Below are 14,490 nucleotides of genomic sequence, written 5' to 3' on the forward strand. Positions count from 1 at the left end.
AAAAAATTAAACTTAGTAGATGATCGCATCGCTGTGATGCGACCTCCTATTGCATAAAAAAGTCATTTAATTGGTAGTATTACGAAAATGCGACCTCTTCAAAGTGCTAAAAAGTAAGACAATTTAATAAATATTTTTTTTATAGTAGGACAGTTTGATTACATTTAATTTATAAAAAAAATGTACTATTTAAGCATATTTTAAATAAGTTTTTTCAAATTATCTTTAAAAAATCGTGAATAATTTATTAAATATCTAGAGTTGTCTTTGATTCCTAATGAATTAATGGCAGAGATAGATGATGTAGAACGAATGAGAGAGATAGTGAAGAACGACAGAGATAGATGGTGCAGTGGAGAAATAACAAGAAAAGAGAATAAACTTTTTATTTTTTGTATATAGTTTAATAAATATATTAATTATTTTAAAATAGAACAGAAATCTAAAACTTCAAAATTTGATAGTGTTGAATTTAAAAAATATAGTCAAATTTCCTGACATCTCACTTAGACTATTAGTGATTAATAGTATCAAAATATGTTAATTTTTAGGTACAATTAATTGTTCATGCGGTCCGTTAATTTAATTTCAGATAACACTTCAATCTTTTATTTATTTATTTCTGATTTGATCATTTATTTAATTTAATTATAAAAATTTGAAAATATGAGTTTATTTGAAGATTTGAGTTATATATTTGATGAAATTTGTATTATATTGAAGATTATAATTAATTTTATGAGTTTTATTTGAAAATTTTGATAAATTTTTGTTATCAAATTATTTATTTAAAATTAAATAAAAGACCAAATCGAGAAAGAAAGAAAGATAAAAAGATAAACTCAATAAAATGTTATCTGAAATTAAGTTAAAGGACCGTATGAACAATTATGCTTAATTTTTAATTGTATCATAAAAATCTCTTTTTTAAAATAAATAAATAAATATAGAGAAAATAAAAAAAGAAAGATTTCGTAAAAGGAATTATTTTTTAACTAAAATAAAGTGACTATTTTAACATTAATTTAATAAGTGGCAAAAATTAAAGATGGACAGTGTTGTAATTTTAAACACGGTTTGATTGTTTACGTATATAGCTGATTATGTAATACACCTCCTGCTAGGTTAAGAAAATCAAAGTACCTTTCTTTGATTCAAATTATAAAATATAGAGACTTTAACATATTCAATTAATAATTTTTATATTAATAATATAATAAATTAAGAAATATATAAATTTTAAATATTTTAATTTTATCATATTTATATATATTTTATAATTATATATGTTATTAATTTAAATGATGTACATTTATTTATAAATTTATTAATGTCAATTTTAATAATTTGGTATGTTTATTGTTCTTCGAATAAATATCATTCTTTTTAAAACAACTTATAATACATGAAATTGGTTGTCCGCAACAACAAATAAACATTAAATTCACTTCTGTAAATAATCAACTCTTGTCCGCAGCAACTAAAAGATGATGATGTAACCTATTTAAAACAATGTGACGTATGATACTAGAATGATTATTATACCCTTTCAAATGCTCCAACAACTTCAATTTTAACTTATAAATTTTTTGTAATTTAACTAATCATATATAAATAATTAGTGTATCTAGATAGTTATACACTATGAGATTACGTCATTTAAAATATGTGAAAATACAATTTTTTTAGTGAAAAATCTTGAAAAAGATCAAATTTGTTGAATTTTAAAATATGAGTATCAATTCTTATAATTTGTAAAAATAAGAAAACTAAAATTACCATTAAATCTAGTTATAGCACGCCAATGTCGTCAACTAAGTAGAGCTGTCAAAACGGACTATCCGATGCATTTAGGACCAGCCCTAACATGTTGCGAGATTCTTCGAACCAAGTAAAAAAACTTTTTTGATATCGAGAAAGTTGGCTTTTGTACCCCACAATTAATCTCATACCCCTCAAATTATTAAAAACTTAAAATTATCTTTAAAAATTTCATTGATTGAATGGTAAAAAAAAATTACTTTCAAATCTCACCCCCTCAACCAAATTTCCGGTACTTACATCTTTTCCATTAAATTCTGAAAAAGAAGTGGGTCCTACTATTCATTTGGACTCTTCGGTGAATCTGAGCCAACAGCAGATATACAAAAACAACACTGCAGCTCAAAGAAGAAAAGAAGTGACTGATGTTGATCAAAAGCCAAACACAAGCCAGTCGAATGCCGATCTAGATAATGCTTCTCAAGACGATCTTTCCTTGAGTCAAAAAGGAAGGCAGTTGCTTTGAAAAGAGAAGGAAAACTAACCGAGGCCAGGGAGGATCTCCGACAGGCCTATATAATTGATTCATCTTATGTTTTCTATTTATCCATCCAATTTGTGACCACTTGACTTACCTATATAATTTTTTTACCATGGCGCTGCATTTGAAATTGTGCCAACCCCCTTTGAAACCTCAAATCGTCCCAACAAATCCACAACTTTCTCAAACCTTTAATTCTCCTCCAATTCCTAACAAGTGGAACATTAATGTTGAAGAACAAATGTGTAGCGCACTCATAAAACCTGTATGTCCAAATTAATTTTACTAGCTGCTAGTGCCTTTTCTAATATTCTTTTTTTTTTTTTTTTGTCATAAACTAATTGAATTAATTCTGAACGTTGTTATTTGGCAGAGAGATTTGAGCAGTAAATATCACACTAAGGTGGTTAAGCATGAACTTAGAAGTGTTGGTGAAAATTCACTCAAAGGTTTGTGCATGATTGATGCCATGCAGCGCCTAAATATTGATTACCATTTCCAACAAGAAATTGAAACATTCCTAACAACACAATATGTGACTAATTCTTCTGCCTGGAAACATGATGATCTTCATGAAACTTCGCTTCACTTTAGGCTATTAAGACAACAAGGCCACTTTCAGTCTCCAGGTTTGTTTCTTTGTTTTTTTTCAAAGATTTTAACTACGAAACTCATACATATTATACATATTAAGAATATTGCAGTATCCGCATCCCAAAGGTCGATCCAAGACCCAAATCACTAATTAAAATAATTAATTTTTCTAACATAGGAAAAAAACTTCCCCAAAAAATATACTATATTTTATTATTTATTTTTGGCTAAATTATATCTGTTTCCCTTAACTTAATTTCAGGTAACGTTTTAGTCTTTTATTTTTTTCTTTTTTCTCAATTTAGTCATTTATTCCTAACAATATCAAATAAAGTATGAAAATATGAGTTTATTTGAAGATTTGCGTTACAAATTTGATGAAATTTGTATTATATTGAAGAATATAATTAATTTTACGAGTTTTGATTAATTTTTTTTTTTTAATTTTTGTATAAAAAAGGATAACATTATTGAAATTTTAAAACATAACATATCAAATTGTCACTTAAAATAAAAATAAATGACCAAGTCGGGAAAAAAAAAAAGATAAATTAATGACTAAAACGTTACCTGAAATTAAGTTAAGGAACCACATATGTAATTTAGCCTTTATTTTTTAAGGCAATTGAACGATGTATTAAGATATAGTTAGTTCTAAGTATAAGATGTTTCCGGAATAATAATGTAACAAACAAACACATCCAAACACATCCGGACACCAAACAAAAACATAACCCAAATATTAAAACAGCAAACTAAACACTCAAAACTCTTTAATCAAAGCACAAGAAAAACTAGATTAAACAACGAATCAAATTTGACCATCATTGATTGAAATCATAATCAAAATCTTTTTTTATATTTAAGCCGACCAACAAAGAAGTTTAACTCATTTCGCTGTCTCAAGAATGTTAGCTCTTCATCTCTAAAGATAATATGATTCCCCAATTTTCAAATAGCTCAAATACACGCTAGCCAAATAAGATTGAAATACTAATGCCATTTTCTACCAAGCACGCTTAATCCATCAAATTGTTTTCCGTGGATTAACATTTTAATTGAAAGGGGACCTTAAATGTCTAACCAAATAAAAATATTTTTCTAAACCAGTCCAAAAGTAGGACAAAATAGATGTTGATGAGTTTTTTCAATTCCACTCGATTATACATCAAAGCTTCAAATTTTATACGTCCCAAATCAAATGTTGCGAAGTGCTTGCCCCATTTTCTCTTCATCTCTAACATTCACAAACCAAACCTCTACCCGCGTATGTTATTATTAATTAAGTTATAAATTGTTATCTTAGTTTGTAAGTGTAAGGTTTTGAATTTTATTTCCATGATTGAAATCTACGTTATGCTATAATTTCATTTTTTATTTATTTATAATTTCAAGAATACAAATTAAAACAATTTCGATAAACAACTAAAAAGTAATTTTATTCTGTATTAAAAAATCTATTGGGCCGATTTTGATCCCGACACATGAAATGTCTCTGCAGAGTTTAACAATAATTGTTTTTATGTTGGGAGAGTAAAAGGTTAATTTATTATGACAGAGGTGTTTAACAAGTTCACAAACAAGGAGGAAAAGTTCAATCGAAAACTAAGTGAAAATATCAATGGAATGATAAGTGAAACTAAGTGAAAATATTGAACTTATCTTTTTAATTCTACTTGTATTTTAGGAGAATCTCGAACAAAGTTCGGAAAATCAAGAGGACAACAAAGCTAGTTGCAGGGATATTCTCGGTAAAGTGTTTAATGTTCCTGAATATTCCTGAATATTCCGGTCGCGTGAGGGGGAAATGATTTGGTGTAACTCCTAAAAGCTATTTTTCACAAGAGAAGAGCCAAAATCCATTTAATGAGGAAGTATTAGAGAAGCTCAAATTCCTATCAAAGCAAGTGGCACTCTTGGTGAAGACGAATAAAAACAAGCAACTTCTGGATCAGCTCCAACATGAAATACAAATGGAGAGTGAAAACGCGAGTTGCAACATTGATCTCAAAAGTCTTCCCGAGGTAATTAATTACTTAATAAAATAAGAAATTCATTCAACCTAATTGTTTCACATACTTATGTATTAACCATTGATTTAGGGTGTCACTCCTTGCGTGTTGTACTTATCATCCCCTACTCATCGCAAGATCGGAAAAGGAACATTGTACAATACTTTGGGAGAAGTATTGCACAACACACCGATCCCTGCGGGCCATGTTAAAGTATCACCAGTTATTTCTTTGGAACCAAATACATTGTTGCCTATACCGGACAACAATGCATATATGAATTATTTGGGCGAAGCAATTGGTAGTTACGTGGTATGGTTCACACATCTTGTTGCCCTTGATAAGGTATGTTTAATTAATTGAAATGTATGTTTAATTGATATGTATATTTAATTTCACGATATATGATTATGATTGATTATATTTAATTGCTAATTTTTTTCCGCTGTTAACTTTAATTTCACATTTATTTAGATTCAGACAAAGTCTAAAGGGAATGATAAGAAGATTCCCAGAAACGAGTCACTTACATCGCCAGAAAAGGTTTGTCACATTTATTTTGTAAGGTTTGTCATTTTTTTCAAATTCAATAAACTAAAAAACTAATTAACTTCCTTTTTTCAGATTCAATCCAATAAACTACCCGCACAGCAAACCAGCTGCCGCACCACAACTGGATATTCGTGGTAAAAATAAAGCCGGCAAACTTAAAAAATTGGAGGGTAATAAAGCTGGAAAACTTCAAAAGATGGAGGGTAATAAAGTTGCCAAAGTTGCTGGTCAAAAATTGGATCGGGGAAAATCAGTTGTTGCTCCTGCTCCTAAAATAAGTCTGTCATGCCTTGCTCGATATGGGTCGTGTCTTGACATACAGGTAAAAACGAATTGGGGCAGCAACAACGGTTCACGCATCATAAGCATGGATAAAGCTATATTCAGATATGAGTATGAAGAACTACTTGAAAAAGAGCACATATACGAACTTCTCAACCATAAGGAGCTGAGTGCTACTGTCATCAGCTTATACATTAGGTAAAAATTACTTTTAATTGCATTTATTGGTAATTAATTTAATTTATTAGTAATTAATCTAATTAGAAATTTTCATTGAAGGTTTTTGTATAAGAAGTTGGTGTGCACGCGCAGATTGTCAAATAGATTTTCATTTTTGTCTCCGCATAAGCTTTCGATGTATAAACTCGATCCAATGAATGTAAAGAAATACGTTGTAGATATCCTATTAGGAAATAGAGAGAAGGATAAGTTGTTCCTTGCACCATATAATTCAGGATACATAATTATATATTCTTTATTTATATCTTTTTTAATTTATGAGATCTTAATTTATTAGTTGTGTAAACAAAATTGCCAACCAAATTTTTGTTGTTGTAGGACACATTGGATGCTATTTGCAATCAATGCGACCTCTGAAGTTATATACTATTTAAATCCCTTGCACTACAATTACAACAATCACTCTGATATAAAGAATATGTTCGACACGTAAGTAATTATCATTTATTTCTTACATATATATATAAATAATGTGTTTGTTAATGCTATAATAATCACATTTATTTATTCGATAGTGCTTTACAAGTTTTTCGAGCTCAAAGAGGTGCTACAGCATCGAAGCAAAAGTCAAATAACATCACATGGTTTCCAATAAAAGGTTTGAAATATATGCCTTTAAAATTTCATTTACAATCAATGCACAAATAATATAGAATTCATTTACAATCAATGTCCGACTTTTACCTCATATAAAACTACCTTCAGTGGAAGAAATTTATGAAAAAAAAAAAATTTAAATGATTAAGAACTGTTTTTTTCAAAATAATATAGAAAAATTGTTTTTTTGAAAGTAAGTGATAAAAAAAAATCAACTTCAAACAAAATCAATTTTATTGAATAAAAACCAGTTTTATACAAATAAAGTAAATTTTAGATTACTTTTAAAAAATTGTTGATAAATTAACCACAACTAAAGCAACATGTGGCTTACTAATTTTATATAGAATTTTATAATTGATATGATTAATGGGATACACGTAAATAATTTTAATTGGTTCTGGATCAGTTATTTAAAAAAATTCAAAAACAATTTAGGTCTCATCTATAAATATTTGTGGACATATCCTAAATTAATAATAGATATATCAATTTTTTAATTACTAAATTTAATCACTATTATAAAATAAAAATATTACTTTTATGATCTTTAAAAAAATTTAATTAAATATAATTAATTTTTAAAATTTTTTCAAACACAAAATCAAATTTACTAACTTATCCAATTTAATATCAAACAATTAACTTTAGTAGAAAAAATGTCAAACAATAAACTATCCCATCAAATGTCTTTGAATTAAATGACACATAAATTAAGAATAATAATATTAAATAAATTAAAAATAATTAATTTTTATTTATAATAATTATAAAAATTTAAAACTTTTATCTTTATAATAATGGTTAGAAGAAACATATTTTTTTTTATATTTTATTTTGGATGTATGACAAATTGTTTTTTTGTCGACAATGAAATACCAGCCTGAAACAAATAAAGAGGTTGCTATTATAAGTGTTCACCCATCTCAAGCAGACAAGCACTGTCGTCCAAAAATATATGTACTCTTGCTCTAAACTGTTACACACCAACCACACAATGCCTCTTCTGTCTCAATCATACAACCCATGTTTTAAATATGCCGCACTATTTAGGATATTTTTTTATCTAAGTATCTCTTTTTTAAAAAGAATGTAATTAAATTGTCCTATTTTTTAGAAAATATATCAAATCATCTTATTTTCTACACCTTTTAAAGGTCATTCTTGGGATGCGACTAATAATTTTTATTTTTTTAAACAGTAGGAGGTGGCATCCAGAAAATGCAATTATGTATTAAGTTTAATTTTTTATAATTATTTTAACAATTAAATAATTGTTAATTTAATTAATAAAAAATAATTTAAATATTTTTAAAAAATAAAATTATATTAAGAAAATCAAATAAAATACATTAAATTGAAAAAAAATACATTAAATTTAATGCGGTTGACAAAATGTATCAAAACAAATAATATTTCTCTAATATTTTGCATATAAAATATCAATAAAATTTTATTTTGTTAACAATTCCCTCCTATTTTTACTTTCATCTAATAAATAATAATAATAATAATAATAGTGTGAATTTAATAAACAAAAGCTAATACAAATATTTTTTAAAAATTAAAATAATATTAATAAAATAAAACAAAACAAAATAGAATTGGAGTTATTTATATTTTATTTTGTTTTATTTTATTAATATTATTTTAAATTTTTTAAATATTTTTATTAGTTTTTGTTTATTAAATTAACAATATTTTAATTTTTTTTATTAGATTGGAGTAAAAATATGATGAGTTGTGAACAAAAGAAAATTGTGTTGCTATTTTATCTGCAAAATATTAGTGATACGTTATTTGTTTTGACACATCTAGTCAACCATACTAAGTTTGATGCATTTTTTTAATTTAATGTTTTTATTTAATTTTTTTAAATATTTTATGTTAATTAAATTAAAATTTATTCAATTGTTAAAATGAAAAAAAAAATTAAACTTAGTAGATGATCGCATCGCTGTGATGCGACCTCCTATTGCATAAAAAAAATTATTTAATTGGTAGCATTACGAAAATGCGACCTCTTCAAAATGCTAAAAAGTAGGACAATTTAATATATATTTTTTTTATGGCTAAATGTCCTTTAACTTAATTTCAGGTAACGTTTTAGTCATTTATCTTTTTTTTTTCTCTCCCGATTTAGTCCTTTTTTCCTAACAATATCAAATAAAGTATGAAAATATGAATTTATTTGAAGATTTGCGTTACAAATTTGACGAAATTTGTATTATATTGAAGAATATAATTAATTTTATGAGTTTTGATTGAATTTTTTTCTGAATTTTTGTATAAAAAAGGATAACATTGTTGAAATTTTAAAACATAAAATATTAAATTGTCACTTAAAATTAAAATAAAGGATCAAGTCGAGAAAAAAAAGATAAATGACTAAAACGTTACCTGAAATTAAGTTAAGGGACCACAAATGTAATTTAGTTTTTTTTTTTATAGTAGGACAGATTGATTACATTTAATTTATAAAAAAAAATGTACTATTTAAGCATATTTTAAATAAGTTTTTTTCAAATTATCTTTAAAAAATCGTGAATAATTTATTAAATATCTAATGAAAATTAACCACTAAACCGTGAACCTCTCCTTCAGCCACAATTCTATATGCGCTAGTCGAAGAAGTATCAGCTGTAAAAACTCACCAAGATGCCCTCTAAATCAAACACCAAAACCCACTTTCAAAAGACAATTTCTATGGCATTTTCAAAAAGAGGAGTGTTTCGAATTTTTTAATTAATTAATGTGTTATTTTTTTACACTAATGACAATATCTATATATTATATATTAAGTTGAATAAATTATATGTATTAATATTTTTATTTTTTTAATTTAATTATTTTTAAATTTAATAAAAAAAATTTAAATTTTTTTTATTTTAATTAAAATTTATATCATTATCATCATATAAGTTTAGAACTTTTTCCGTTGCTCTCGCGAAATAGCTCCACTACCAAAAGAAACTATTCTCTTTTGTTGTCCTCTCTTCGTTGTGAAAAAAACTCTTTACCGTTCTTTCACTATCGCGAGATGATCCCTCTGTGTCACTCCTAATTCGTTCGCGTCAATGTCGCCGACATCATCGTCGTACCATTATTTCTAGAGTCATCTTTCATTCCTAATGAACTAATGGCAGAGATAGATGATGTAGAACGAATGAGAGAGATAGTGAAGAACGACAGAGATAGATGGTGCAATGGAGAAATAACAAGAAAAGAGAAGAAACTTTTTATTTTTTATATATAGTTTAATAAATATATTAATTATTTTAAAATAGAACATAAATCTAAAACTTCAAAATTTGGTAGTGTTAAATTTAAAAAATATAGTCAAATTTACTGACATCTCACTTAGACTATTAGTGATTAAATTTAATAGTATCAAAATATGTTAATTTTTAGGTACAATTAATTACTCATGCGGTCCATTAACTTAATTTTAGATAACACTTCAATCTTTTATTTATTTATTTCTGATTTGATCATTTATTTAATTTAATTATAAAAATTTGAAAATATGAGTTTATTTGAAGATTTGAGTTATATATTTGATGAAATTTGTATTATATTGAAGATTATAATTAATTTTATGAGTTTTATTTGGAAATTTTGGTAAATTTTTGTTATCAAATTATTTACTTAAAATTAAATAAAAGACCAAATCGAGAAAGAAAGAAAGAAAGATAAAAAGATAAACTCAATAAAATATTATCTGAAATTAAGTTAAAGGACCGTATGAATAATTATGCTTAATTTTTAATTGTATCTTAAAAATCTATTTTTTAAAATAAATAAATATAGAGAAAATATAAAAAAGAAAGATTTCGGAAAATGAATTATTTTTTAACTAAAATAAAGTGACTATTTTAACATTAATTTAATAAGGTTTCAAAAATTAAAGATGGACAGTGTTGTAATTTTAAACACGGTTTGATTGTTTACGTATATAGCTGATTATGTAATACACCTCCTGCTAGGTTAAGAAAATCAAAGTACCTTTCTTTGATTCAAATAAAATATAGAGACTTTAACATATTCAATTAATAATTTTTATATTAATAATATAATAAATTAAGAAATATAGAAATTTTAAATATTTAATTAATTTTATCACTTTTATAATTATATATTATTAATTTAAATGATGTACATTTATTTATAAATTTATTAATGTCAATTTTAATAATTTGGTATTTTTATTGTTCTTCGAATAAATATCATTCTTTTTAAAACAACTTATAATACATGAAATCTGTTGTCCGCAACAACAAATAAACATTAAATTCACTTCTGTAAATAATCAACTCTTATCAATGTGGACTTGATTTTCTTAGCTCAAATTTTAACCATCCACTCATTGTTAATGATAAGGTTTAATTGCAATTTTATTTCTCTTAATTTGTGAAATTTGTCTATTTTTTTTTTTAAATTTAAACATTTTAATTACTTTTTCGATTTTTTTTTACTAAAAGATGATGATGAAACCTATTTCGTATGATACTAAAATGATTATTATACCTTTTCAAATGCTCCAACAACTTCAATTTTACTTATAATTTTTTTTGTAATTTAACTAATCATATATAAATAATTAGTGTATCTAGATAGTTATACACTATGAGATTACCTCATTTAAAATATGTGAAAATACAATTTTTTTAGTGAAAAATCTTTAAAAATATCAAATTTGTTGAATTTTAAAATATGAGTATCAATTCTTATAATTTGTAAAAATAAGAAAACTAAAATTACCATTAAATCTAGTTATATCACGCCAATTTCGTCAACTAAGTAGAGCTGTCAAAATGGACTCTTCGGTGAATCTCAGCCAAGAGCAGATATACAAAAACAACACTGCAGCTCAAAGAAGAAAAGAAGTGACTGATGTTGATCAAAAGCCAAACACAAGCCAGTCGAATGCCGATCTAGATAATGCTTCTCAAGACGATCTTTCCTTGAGTCAAAAAGGAAGGCAGTTGCTTTGAAAAGAGAAGGAAAACTAACCGAGGCCAGGGAGGATCACCGACAGGCCTATATAATTTTGTTACCATGGCGCTGCATTTGAAATTGTGCCTTTCCCCTTTGAAACCTCAAATCGTCCCAACAAATCCACAACTTTCTCAAACCTTTAATTCTCCTCCAATTCCTAACAAGTGGAACATTAATGTTGAAGAACAAATGTGTAGCGCACTCATAAAACCTGTATGTCCAAATTAATTTTACTAGCTGCTAGTGCCTTTTCTAATATTCTTTTTTTTTTTTGTTGTCATAAACTAATTGAATTAATTCTGAACGTTGTTATTTGGCAGAGAGATTTGAGCAGTAAATATCACACTAAGGTGGTTAAGCATGAACTTAGAAGTGTTGGTGAAAATTCACTCAAAGGTTTGTGCATGATTGATGCCATGCAGCGCCTAAATATTGATTACCATTTCCAACAAGAAATTGAAACATTCCTAACAACACAATATGTGACTAATTCTTCTGCCTGGAAACATGATGATCTTCATGAAACTTCGCTTCACTTTAGGCTATTAAGACAACAAGGCCACTTTCAGTCTCCAGGTTTGTTTCTTTGTTTTTTTTCAAAGATTTTAACTACGAAACTCATACATATTATACATATTAAGAATATTGCAGTATCCGCATCCCAAAGGTCGATCCAAGACCCAAATCACTAATTAAAATAATTAATTTTTCTAACATAGGAAAAAAACTTCCCCAAAAAATATACTATATTTTATTATTTATTTTTGGCTAAATTATATCTGTGTCCCTTAACTTAATTTCAGGTAACGTTTTAGTCTTTTATCTTTTTTTCCCGATTTAGTCCTTTATTCCTAACAATATCAAATAAAGTATGAAAATATGAGTTTATTTGAAGATTTGCGTTACAAATTTGATGAAATTTGTATTATATTGAAGAATATAATTAATTTTATGAGTTTTGATTAATTTTTTTTTTAATTTTTGTATAAAAAAGGATAACATTATTGAAATTTTAAAACATAACATATCAAATTGTCACTTAAAATAAAAATAAAGGACCAAGTCGGGAAAAAAAAAGATAAATTAATGACTAAAACGTCACCTGAAATTAAGTTAAGGAACCACAGATGTAATTTAGCCTTTATTTTTTAAGGCAATTGAACGATGTATTAAGATATAGTTAGTTCTAAGTATAAGATGTTTCCGGAATAATAATGTAACAAACAAACACATCCAAACACATCCGGACACCAAACAAAAACATAACCCAAATATTAAAACAACAAACTAAACACTCAAAACTCTTTAATCAAAGCACAAGAAAAACTAGATTAAACAACGAATCAAATTTGACCATCATTGATTGAAATCATAATCAAAATCTTTTTTTTATATTTAAGCCGACCAACTAAGAAGTTTAACTCATTTCGCTGTCTCAAGAATGTTAGCTCTTCATCTCTAAAGATAATATGATTCCCCAATTTTCAAATAGCTCAAATACACGCTAGCCAAATAAGATTGAAATACTAATGCCATTTTCTACCAAGCACGCTTAATCCATCAAATTGTTTTCCGTGGATTAACATTTTAATTGAAAGGGGACCTTGAATGTCTAACCAAATAAAAATATTTTTCTAAACCAGTCCAAAAGTAGGACAAAATAGATGTTGATGAGTCCCAAATCAAATGTTGTGAAGTGCTTGCCCCATTTTCTCTTCATCTCTAACATTCATAAACCAAACCTCTGATGGAACACTATCAAGAATGTAGGGTGAATCAATGGTGAAAATTAATAATTGAAAATTGTGGTTTTGAGAAGATGATGGAGAAAAGAGAGAGATTATGGAAGAGAGTTATTTACTGATTTTATTAGTATTTCAAAAATGGCATTAGTCTCTAAAACATTACACACAAAATTATTTATATGGGTACAATGTGGAACCACTTAACTTGGCCCAAAATTAACATTTGAATTATTTACAACTTCCAATACACCACCTTAATTCAAATGCTCCACATTCTTCATGCCTAGCTTCTTCACAAGTTTGTTGAACACTTCATTCGTAACGCCTTTCGTCAACAAATCTGCAATTTGTTCTTCGCTTTTGCAATACCTCAAACGTAACTGTCCGGAACTCACTAGTTCCCTCAAATAATGAAACCTCTTCTCAATATGCTTGCTTCTCCCATGTGCTATGGGATTCTTAGCAAGGTTGATGGCTGAAACATTGTCCATCAACAGCAAAACAGCTCCTCTCGTGTTGCTGTCTAGCTCACGCAGCAGGTTCACTAGCCACACAGCTTGGAATGCACACAATGAAGCTGCAATATACTCCGCCTCGCAAGAATAGAGAGCAACCACCGGCTCCTTTTTAGAACACCAAGAGATTGGTGCCCCTCTGAACATAAAAACATAACCGACCGTTGATTTCCGATCGTCCTTATCTCCGCACCAATTGGAGTCGGTGTATCCGAGTAATTCGCAACTTTTGCCCATGTCATTTGCATGAAATAAAGTTCCACAGTCAAGAGTACCTTTCACACCAATACCCTTTTTACCTTTCGGTAAATCAACCAACATCCATGTATTGTTCCTTTCAATTGATTCCAGCTCTTCCTTCATAGCACACACCCACTTTGGATCGCTTAATGCCTCCTCCGTATTCACCGGTTCGGATTCGGCCATTAGAGCGAAATGAATAAGATCACCCTCATTGTTGATCTCGCTATCTTGGAACAATTCACAATCACGGAGTCTTTGAGGCAATCCTCTTCTCCTTGTTGATCGTCTACTTGATTCACCTATTTTGGTTCTGAAAGGTTGCTGTACAGCACCTTCAGCAGGCTGAAAATTCTGATTTTCCTGCAGAAAATCGATTGGCAAATCGATTTCCAGCTCTCCAGAGGCTCCAG

The 14,490-nt window shown here is 27.4% G+C and overlaps 2 protein-coding genes across 4 annotated transcripts in view; both read left to right on the plus strand.

The window, feature by feature from the left end:
- The first annotated feature begins 2,161 nt into the window (after nt 1-2,161).
- On the plus strand, nt 2,162-11,527 carry LOC101495251 (uncharacterized). Of its 2 annotated transcripts, XM_073369898.1 has the most exons (9): nt 2,162-2,567; nt 2,676-2,931; nt 4,584-4,920; nt 4,999-5,253; nt 5,383-5,451; nt 5,533-5,940; nt 6,301-6,411; nt 6,498-6,580; nt 11,417-11,527. In XM_073369898.1, exons 5-9 carry the CDS (start codon nt 5,405-5,407, stop codon nt 11,467-11,469), a joined length of 702 nt encoding a protein of 233 aa, XP_073225999.1. In that variant the 5' UTR covers nt 2,162-2,567; nt 2,676-2,931; nt 4,584-4,920; nt 4,999-5,253; nt 5,383-5,404; the 3' UTR covers nt 11,470-11,527. The 2 variants fall into 2 exon arrangements, with proteins under 2 accessions (XP_073225999.1, XP_073226000.1); XM_073369899.1 differs by lacking the exons at nt 6,301-6,411; nt 6,498-6,580; nt 11,417-11,527 and adding an exon at nt 6,022-6,273.
- The window catches only part of LOC101495572 ((3S,6E)-nerolidol synthase 1-like), a 9,168-nt gene continuing 6,151 nt past the window's right edge, over nt 11,474-14,490 (plus strand). Inside the window, exons 1-2 of one of the 2 annotated variants that reach the window (XM_027335618.2) lie at nt 11,474-11,790; nt 11,898-12,153. In XM_027335618.2, coding sequence (XP_027191419.1) covers nt 11,638-11,790; nt 11,898-12,153 — 409 coding nt within the window. In that variant the 5' untranslated portion in view covers nt 11,474-11,637. The remainder of the gene's footprint in view (nt 11,791-11,897; nt 12,154-14,490) is intronic. The other variant, XM_027335619.2, reaches the window with a different exon arrangement.

This window comes from Cicer arietinum, chromosome 6 (assembly GCF_000331145.2).
Source record: "Cicer arietinum cultivar CDC Frontier isolate Library 1 chromosome 6, Cicar.CDCFrontier_v2.0, whole genome shotgun sequence".
In the NCBI taxonomy this organism is placed as follows: domain Eukaryota; kingdom Viridiplantae; phylum Streptophyta; class Magnoliopsida; order Fabales; family Fabaceae; genus Cicer; species Cicer arietinum.

What these genes read in the sequence shown, in the direction of transcription:
- LOC101495251 (XM_073369898.1), top strand. Translation starts at nt 5,405, where the DNA reads ATGATAAGAAGATTCCCAGAAACGAGTCACTTACATCGCCAGAAAAG. An exon ending in CACTTACATCGCCAGAAAAG is followed by an intron (nt 5,452 to 5,532) that starts GTTTGTCACATT and finishes TCCTTTTTTCAG; the next exon opens with ATTCAATCCAATAAACTACC. An exon ending in CACATGGTTTCCAATAAAAG is followed by an intron (nt 6,581 to 11,416) that starts GTTTGAAATATA and finishes GGTGAATCTCAG; the next exon opens with CCAAGAGCAGATATACAAAA.